The following is a 9,543-nucleotide window of genomic DNA, read 5'->3' on the forward strand; positions in this document are numbered from 1 at the left end:
AATACAGTTTTTCACCGCATAATATTTGTACCCTCCCTTTTCCCCCAAAGTGAAACTATCATGTGGTGGTGATTATTATGTGATGAAAAAGCCCCTTTTGAGGGGTTTTTTTGTTTTTTGTTTTTGTTTGGTTTTTTTGCTGCATAATACTGGTAGCCACTTTGAAGCCACAGCCGCACAGGCGGGCATTTGCGAAGGAGAAAGGCAGGGGTGAGTGAACATTCTCCCCTGCCCACCTGCACCCTTTATTTGGTGTTGTGGGGCCTGACTCGGCTCCCAGCTGAGTCAAGCCCCATGGTGCCAAAAGACCAGACTCACCTTTGATTCACTCATCCGGGCGAGTGAACTAAGAGTGCAACTAAGAAGTCCTTCTCCCAAAGTGGGGTACAACTTATGCAATGACTACTTATTATGCGATGAAATTTGGATAGTAGAGTACAATATGTCCCCATTTGGGAGAGTGGGTGAGTGGAGTAGGATCAAGAGTCCCTGGTTCCCCAGGCTGTTCACAGCCAGATTGATATAGCTAAATATTGTATCTAAAGATCCCCATTGTAGAAGGGTGAAATTTGGAAATGTTTGCAACAAACATGTTTAATTCTTGCCATTCAACCTTTTTTCTCTATATGAGGGATCACTGTCTGAATGAAGAAAATAAGAGTCTTTGGTGTTCTGAAGGGAAAATCAAGTTGTAAGAATTCTTAAATGAAAAGCATTAGCAGTAGTAGGGTTTTTTCATCTTCTTTCTCCCATGTGATACTGATTTTATGATCACTAACAAGATTTTATTTTTATCCTGGCATCAGTGAAAAGCCAGGCAAAATTTATTACTGATAGTGGAGTTGATTGCTCTGAAGGTGCTTTTATCTCATTTAATTTTGTTTAATTTAAATGTTATTATTCTAATTGTATTGAATTTTTAAAATGCAAGATATAATAATAATAATAATAATAATAATAATAATAATAATAATAAAGCTTTATTTATATCTGGCTCCCTCTCACCAAGGAGATTCAGGGTGGCTAATTTTATGTAGTACTTTTATATTGTACTTTAATATTGTATGTATTAATTATATGTGAAAAAGATCTGTGGTTGAAGCATTAATGAACTATTACTCCATTAGCAGTATGTTTCTCTGTATTCGTTTTTTGGCTAGATTATATGTTGAGTGAAGTGAAACTTTATCCTTAAGTGTTCTGAGTAAGAAGGAAGAAGAATACAGCACTTTGTCCTATTATCTGAAATAAAGGTTGCCTATCTTGGTTTCATCCGTTGGTTTTGTGGTATCTAAATATTTGCTTCTTGTCCTACCATCAGAAATTCACCCAAACCTTCTGCACCATTGTCTGAAATATTGGTAATTTTGGATTGGCACAAAGAAGCTAAATAGTATTGCTTTGTATTGGATTTCACTCAATCTCTGTTATCTTCTAACACATCTTTTGGTTTCTGCTCGGATAGGTATCACCCACGTGTACTTTACATTGATATAGATATTCATCATGGAGATGGTGTTCAGGAGGCTTTTTACTTGACTGATCGTGTCATGACAGTGTCTTTTCATAAATATGGGAATTACTTCTTCCCTGGTACAGGTGGGGAACTTTTGTTATTTTTGGGCAGATAGGACTAAGGCTGATTATATGGTCCTCATCAAAGTGTGATAAAGAATCAGTTTTGAATACTAGTTGAAGATTTCAATATATCATAACCGTGCAGGACTGGGAGTCTTCCTGTAGTTGGTTGAAAAAGGATAGTTGGTTGAAAAGAAGCTGGATTGTGAATGATGATGGCTCAAATTGGACATGCCGCTGCTACTTATTTTTGTGATTGTTGCTTAGGTCAGAATTTGGTTTTGACCATGCAATGGCTAATCACCACCACCCCTCACCTTGTAGATAACGTAAACACACACACACACACACACGTATGCACACACACATACACACTTACAGAGCATGATAATCTCTGTGGTGTAAGAGAGCAAAGAAATGAGTGGCACTATATACAACTATTTTCTTGTCGCTGGATGTACTGCAAGGACATCTGCAGAGAGCTTACAATAGACCTTGCAAGTGTCTGGAGATGCTTGGCCCAGTGTGTCCTGCTACATGAAAATAGCCAGCTATGCCCCTGCTTATCCCCCTCTCTCTGTCAACCTTACAGAAAGAGCTGTGTTGCATACATGGTGGATTTCTGTGGGGTAGCATTGAGAAACATAGCTAGGCTGATATAAAAATATGAAGCAGGATCTTGGCCAGAATTTCTTCAGGCTATGTATGAGACTCACTTGCAGGAAGTTGAAATTGTCTTGTTGACACTTCAAAAAATTTTGCAATTCTGTACTTTGCCATATTTTCCCCTGCCAGGTGACATGTATGAAGTTGGGGCAGAGAGTGGCCGCTATTACTGTCTGAATGTGCCTTTGCGTGATGGCATTGATGACCAAAGTGAGTAGATGTCCTTGGCCTTGTTGTAAATCCTGTTTTCTGTGCACAGAGTAGTTATAACCTCAGTATCTTGTCTTGTTTTCTGAAGGTTACAAACACCTCTTCCAACCAGTCATTAACCAAGTGGTAGAATTCTATCAGCCCACATGCATAGTGCTGCAGGTAAGGGAAAGGATGCCATATTATGTGTTTGTGACATGAGGCGGAACTGGGGTGGTTAAAATGATGCATAGTTTTAATTATATTGTGAGTGTTTTGGGCTCTTGCCATATTTCTAGAACAGCAGTAGGGAATATCCAGCTCACAGGTTGGATTTGATCTGTCGGGTCACACCATTCTCCAGCCAAAGTAAACGTATGGAAACCTCCTTTCCATCCTGCAAGGGATCTAGGCAAGATAATGATTGTGCTTCCAAGTCTCCAAGAGGCCATACCTGAACTTGCTTCCCTGCCCTTAGACCTTCCCCATGTTACGAAGCTAAGCAAAGCTGACTGTATATTCAGCTGGTGCTTGGAGGAGACACTTCTGCAGGTGCCAACTGAGTCTACTTTGTCCATGCCTCACAGTTGGTAGGCCAGTGAATCAGGCTTAGCAACTGTACTTTGCTTATGCATTTCTTTATGCAGATTTCTCAATTCAGATTAGGGCAGGGGTGATCATTCTTGCCTTTCTCTGCAGAGAGAATAGCGTGAAAGCATGGAGCTTGGGAAGACTCTGACATTATCTGGCCTTTGAAAGCTATCTGGGGTCAGTGGGAATCTATTCCTTCAGAGAATTCATTCCCCCAGGTATTACTCTGGGAAATAATTATCAGCAGATGGACTTTCCAGTATTTTCATTTTTTTCTTCATTTAAAAAATTGTTCTCTTTTCAGTGTGGAGCTGACTCCTTAGGGTGTGATCGTTTGGGTTGCTTTAATCTCAGTATAAGAGGACATGGGTAAGCCTTTTTAACAAGCTGACAAGAGTAAAGGGGGGCATTAGAGAGAGAGACCTGACAGGATTTTCCAGTTTTTTCTTTCTTTTTAAAGCAATTGTGGGAGCTCTTACATTGTTTGGGCTAGTGGGGAGTGGATGTTGGAAAGAGATCTGATTCTCCTTTTTCCCTGCATTGTTAACACATTATAAATTGCCTTCCCAAACCCGCTGTTGTATATTCAGCAATAAAATCCAAACATGATACAGGTACTTAGGTGGAAATAATTGGGGTGTGTGTGTGTGTGGAGAAAAAGCAATGAAAGAATCACGCTGGTGTTTCAGCAAAATCTAAATACACATTCCACTCCCTACAAACCAGAAATGAATATATGAAGGCATTGTTATTACATATTTTTCCTGTTGTAGGATAAATGCCTGTTTTATAGTATATAGTGCATATTGGGCAAGCAGTGCTGCTGGTTTGATCAGAGTTACAGCCCTTGTGGCAAAGTCAAAACAGAAACAGAACTTTGGGAGATCTGATTGTCTGTTTCCTGACTTGTCTTTTTCATTGCCCTTAATGTCTCATCTGAAATTGCTGGTTTTCTACTTTGAAAACTTTGCTCTGAGCAAGGGTTTTTTTTTTTAGCTTTCCTGAGTAATGATGTAGTTTCAGGTCAAACCTGATTTGGGACTGTGCTCCAAAGAGCCTATTCCCATATTTGTTTCACTTCCCTTGGGATAAGTTTTGTTTTCTAGGTTGTCTGTTTTAAGAGATGCCTCCACAATATTGCTTTCTTATAAAAGTCAGGATAAGCAGAGGAGTTTTTTTATATCCCATTTGACGAGTTTGTTTATTCTCAGATCTTTCTTTACTTGCTTTGAATTATTAATAGCAGGCGAATTGAGGGTACCTGCTTTTCTAAGAGTTCTTCCAGTTTTGAATTTACAGTTGAAACCAGTAGGTTAACACTAACTGCTTAGGTCAATATAATTTACTATGAGTAAGTACATTTCTCAAATCTTTTCAACCCGTAAAATGTTGAAGAGCTCAACCTTAGTCGTTGTGCTTCATTTACTGTTTCTGGATGTTTAATGTCCGAGTCCACAGCTTTTTGGACTGTAGGTTACAGCATTTCTCACCAATGACCATGTTAATTAAGGCTGATCCAATGGCATTGAAGAGTTTGTACTTCAATGCTTCCACTCTAGTGACATATAGTCTGAGGGGAAGATGATTCCCCTTGTCACTTTGAGACAAGTCACTTCCTGTCCTCCTCTAAATAACATAGTTGCATACCTTTTATTTCCATTGTTTTCACTTAAGTAGCTTTAGGATCCTTCACCCAGTCACACATATACTATTTCAATTGAGACCTAACATCAGTTTTGGTAGTCATTTGTACATTTTTGAGGCTTTCTGCACTTTCAGCTATTCTTCCAGAAAACTCCAGTTTATATACAACATGTGGATGTAAGCTAGTTTGAAAATTGTTCATGTCTGATTTTTATACCTTTGAATTTTAGGGAGTGTGTGGAATACGTAAAGAGTTTCAGCATTCCACTTCTGGTGTTGGGAGGAGGTGGCTACACAGTTCGCAATGTGGCCCGATGCTGGTGAGTCTTCTGGAAACCTGGTGTGACAGTTCTTTTTTTATTGAAAATCAGTTGGGGTTCTATGTACCTTAGTTACAAGTGGCACAGATTTGTATGATGCCAAGCTGTTGGTGCACTCTGATTTGAAATGTGGTCTCTATAAACTTTCAGGACTTATGAAACATCATTGCTTGTAGATGAAGCCATTAGTGAGGAGTTGCCATACAGTGGTAAGTCAGAGACGACCCCCCCCCCCATTTAAAATCTACTAATCTTTACTGCTACTTGTTTGTTCAGTTTTTATCATCAACCTGGATAAATATAAAATAGAATTACATATTGTAAACATATAATCAAAAAAAGATATTTTGATAGCTAACAAAGTATTTCAAGTAGCAAGTGGGCATTAAATGAACAAGAAATCATATCACTGATGCAGTGCATGTCTTACTTTTTACTAGATCTTGTCATTTCTAAAGAGAATAAATGGATTTCATTTCTGCAGGATTTCTCATTTGTATTTTACATCCTTCCCCAAAGATACCTATGTGTTTTTGATTTGTTCACAAGTAGCATATACCAGACATCCCCTAAATATCAAGTGTATTTATTAAGAGTTCCAGGACATGGTAATAGACTGGTTAAAGGCCAATAAATTGACATTCAGTCCAGGTGGGGTGGGTTATTACTGCTGAAATGTATATCAGTAGAACTGAGTACTACTCATCTTGTTTTGTGGGAAGTTGCACATTTTCTAAATCGGGTGGGAGGAAAGGTCACCTATGTACCATAGGCTTCTTTCCATGCCACTTTTGTGATCCTAGGGCACCCCAAACTCTCCAGCTTTGTTTTTTAAAATGTTCTCCCAACTTCTATGGAATGTCAGGGTCTGTTTCCCTGTATTTTGTCTCTTTGCCTATTTTAGGCCCAAAAGATTCCTCTTCTCTTCTGATTACTTACTTTTGAAAAAGGAGCACCTTCTTAGTCTATAATGATCTATGTCCCCCAAACCCTTAGGGCTGTTTGTGAGGCATTTTGGTGAAAAAATAAGAAACTGGAGGTGGGCGCAGCAGAGGTGTGTCCCCTCCCCCCAAGAGCCCCTGAATATCTCTAGTTTAGTCCAAAATACAGTTGTGAATTTGTTAACTATGCCGGGATGTTTTAATTCTATCACACCTGTGCCCAGACACAATTCAAAGTGCTAGTTTTGACATTTAAAGCAGGGATCAGCAAGTGCACCCCCTTCCTCCGGAAGCTTCAGAGATATACCAGATGTATTCCCTTTTTGTATGTTGGTCTGATTTAACAAAGAGGCCAAAATGGACATCAAAGTGGCAGTGCATCACTGTCATATTCATTCCCCACTGAAGCTTAATTATTTGGAGGGTATTCTGTTTCATGATGGCATTAAATGAAACTGTCCAGTTCCATATGCTAATCATCAGTAGATGCTTACAAAGCAGCAGGAAAATCTTGCCAATCAAACCATAGTGTTCTATTGTTTAATATCACCCCCGGATATTAGAGTGGCGTTTACTGATATATGCTTTTTAAAATTCACCTTGTAAAGAACTCATAATGAGGTGTGCCTTTTCAATGGGGTGTATGTAGAAGGAAAGGTTCTGAGAACATAATGCTGCCTCAGGCAAAGCATGACCTCTTGGTTAGTCACTGCATAAGCATTTTGTGTGACTGAAATGCGCTATGCATAGCCTTCCTCTTCTTCTTTTTAAATGTATAGGCATTTCTAATAGTATTAGAGTCAGTATATTTACACTCTTAATCAATCTTTGTGCAGAATACTTTGAATACTTTGCTCCAGACTTCACCCTTCATCCTGATGTCAGCACTAGAATTGAGAATCAGAACTCGAGGCAGGTGAGTATTTCTGGATATGTCATTCAATTAGCCATCTCCACTGGACGGCTTCAGAAAATATACTATTAGTGCCCCTAATTTCTTCCATGTCGTTTTAAGCAGTACCATGTTTTCTACACTGTTGGCATTTATGGTGGTCAGGCTGGAGAGATGGCAAAAAATTAGTAAACATAGTACAGGTTGACTCGACATAACTTTGCTTCTTTATTCTCTCTTTTGATCAGTACTTGGATCAAATCCGTCAGACTATATTTGAGAATTTGAAGATGTTGAATCATGCACCCAGTGTCCAAATCCATGATGTCCCTTCTGATCTGCTGAGCTATGAGCGTGCTGATGAACCTGATCCAGAAGAGAGAGGGTCAGAGGATAACTACAGCAGGCATGTTTCCCTGTTCTTGTATTAAGTTAAACTGTCTTCCCCCCCCCCATCCTTAATATAATTTTAAAAGTTATGTCTTATCCCATCATCTGTCTAAGCCCTGAGCCTCTCCACTTGAATCACAAAGCTCCTCCTCGGAAAAGGCCCAGGAACTTATGCCTTTCTCCTTGGGAAATGGAAGAGGGCATTTAGGAGCAGTTTCCTTGAGAGCTGCTGCTCCAAGATGCCATGTTGATCTTGAAGGGGCTGCTCTTTTAAGAATAGTTACCTCTCCACTGATGTAGTAGTAAAAAAAAAGCGTGCATGGAGATGGGTATGGGAATGGGGGGGGGGGGCATCACTCACTTGGGTATGCTATGATAGCATGCCCCCTCCAGTTGTACTACTTGGCAACCTGATCCAAAAGGATCTTATATTTGAATTTAGATGGATCTTCACTTAATGCCCAATGTCCTATTTTTCAGAGGTGACTCCTGTAATTTTTAGAGCACAGGTTTAATGTCTGTGCCTAATTTTGGACTATACATCTTAGGTCTACTTCTATTGTCACTCGTGTTATTTTTTTGCAGGCCAGAAGCTTCCAATGAGTTCTATGATGGCGAACACGATAACGATAAAGAAAGTGATGTGGAGATATGATGCCTGGTTCAATGTGGACTGTGTGCAACTGCCTGAAAAATGGTGCTCTAAGGAAAAAGCAGGCTCCAGTGTCTGGTCTTTCCTGCTGTTGCTTGAAGCCATGGCACCAGGACTGCTGAGCCATAAGAATATTGGGGTGCAGAGGGCAAGAAGAGGTTACTGCATTCCTCGCATGACTCTGCCACTCACTACTATTTGTGAAAAAATTCACACAAATCTGTTTTGTTGCTTTGTAAGCAACTTCAAATTTCATTCTACAGTAACTTTGTCCCATTCCCTATGGAAAGGGGGGAATTTGTTGCACTGTTCTTCTGGCTTGTTTTAATACAAGTTTGCATGTGTGCTATTATGTTGAAACAGCTGATTTGAAATCCATGAAAAGACATTTTATTTACCAAGTATCCATTTAGCCACTATCCTCTGTTGAAATTCGGTGGAAAGAGTGCACCAGATAATGTTCATCAATATTTTTTCTGAACTGTAGTGGACGTGGGAAATGCCAACATTGGAGCCAATGCAACAGGGCAGATTTCTTTAGTACATAGCTTTCTTGCTGTGCTATTCTTGAAACTTTTTTTTCTCCAGTTGTGATGTGCTGCAACTTTTAAAAAAATCTTCAATGGGTAGTTTAAGAGGGGAAAGGCTTAGGGCTTTTTGTATTTCTCAGTCTTTCTGTTTGATTACACTGTGTACTTGGATGCCTGTATGGTGCCAAAAATCTTGTTAATGAAAAATTGAAACCTGCATGTGTGACAAGATAACATCGTCTGTGCATCCCCCCCCCCCAAAAAAAAAGGACATGCAGGCTTTCTGATTTGTTTTATGGAGGAACAAATTATGTTTCAATTGAAATAATCATGGTGAGCTACCCGGGCCAAATGTCTCAGACTGTCTACCTATTTTTACATTTCTACCTGTGAACCTTTAATGGATACGTGTATGTTATGTAATGAACCCTGCATTTTGAGCGTGGGCCTAACATGTATCCTTGGATACAGTAATTTAGGTAAGTTCATGAAAGGAAATTTTACTCACTTCTTTTCTGCCCTACCTCATGTTGTTTAGGAAATATTGAGGAAGTGGAGGCACAGGGATGATGGAGAAACATCCCTCCATTTACTTAAGATGTAAACCAGAGTCTAGAAGACTTCCTTGCATTAACTGCACATTTTCCACTCCCTTTGTTTCTGTAAACATGGAAAATTTGAACTGTGTGAATGTTGGAGATGTTTGCAATTTCATTGTAAAGACATCTACTGTTTTAGCTGTAATGAAAAGCAACTGACATTCTCTAATGTTCATTTACCCTAATGTGTTTAAAATATTAAATAATGGACTAGTATTTTTTATTACCTGTCTTGTGTCTTCTAATTTCTCTGCTTGCCTCCCTTCAAATATTAGTCCACAGTAGCCGTTAAGAAAGTACACAATGTATATATTGATCCCTACCCATTTTGCTCCAGTAACTCTACTTTAAGGATCCTGGACAACATATGGGCAACTACCATAGACCCAGGACTATGTGACAGGTTGATCAAGTGCTGAAAGATTGCATTTTGTTGCTTTTTCCCCTCTAGGTTTTTCAGTTCAGTATACATCAAGCTAACTATAGATATTACTTCAAATGCACCATTAGTCATTAAATATCCCTGTTTATATTTGAATGATTATTATTAA

The 9,543-nt window shown here is 39.2% G+C and overlaps 1 protein-coding gene across 4 annotated transcripts in view; it reads left to right on the forward strand.

The window, feature by feature from the left end:
• hdac3 (histone deacetylase 3) overlaps positions 1–9,215 on the forward strand; it is a 28,998-nt gene extending 19,783 nt beyond the window's left edge. For all 4 annotated transcript variants that reach the window (XM_062977842.1, XM_003219886.4, XM_062977844.1 and 1 more), the window contains 9 exons: positions 1,466–1,599; positions 2,374–2,454; positions 2,543–2,616; positions 3,329–3,393; positions 4,899–4,988; positions 5,139–5,197; positions 6,766–6,845; positions 7,070–7,227; positions 7,797–9,215. In XM_062977842.1, coding sequence (XP_062833912.1) covers positions 1,466–1,599; positions 2,374–2,454; positions 2,543–2,616; positions 3,329–3,393; positions 4,899–4,988; positions 5,139–5,197; positions 6,766–6,845; positions 7,070–7,227; positions 7,797–7,866 — 811 coding nt within the window. In that variant the 3' untranslated portion in view covers positions 7,867–9,215. The remainder of the gene's footprint in view (positions 1–1,465; positions 1,600–2,373; positions 2,455–2,542; positions 2,617–3,328; positions 3,394–4,898; positions 4,989–5,138; positions 5,198–6,765; positions 6,846–7,069; positions 7,228–7,796) is intronic.
• The last annotated feature ends 328 nt before the right edge of the window (positions 9,216–9,543 follow it).

Source organism: Anolis carolinensis, chromosome 4, assembly GCF_035594765.1.
Source record: "Anolis carolinensis isolate JA03-04 chromosome 4, rAnoCar3.1.pri, whole genome shotgun sequence".
Lineage (NCBI taxonomy): Eukaryota > Metazoa > Chordata > Lepidosauria > Squamata > Dactyloidae > Anolis > Anolis carolinensis.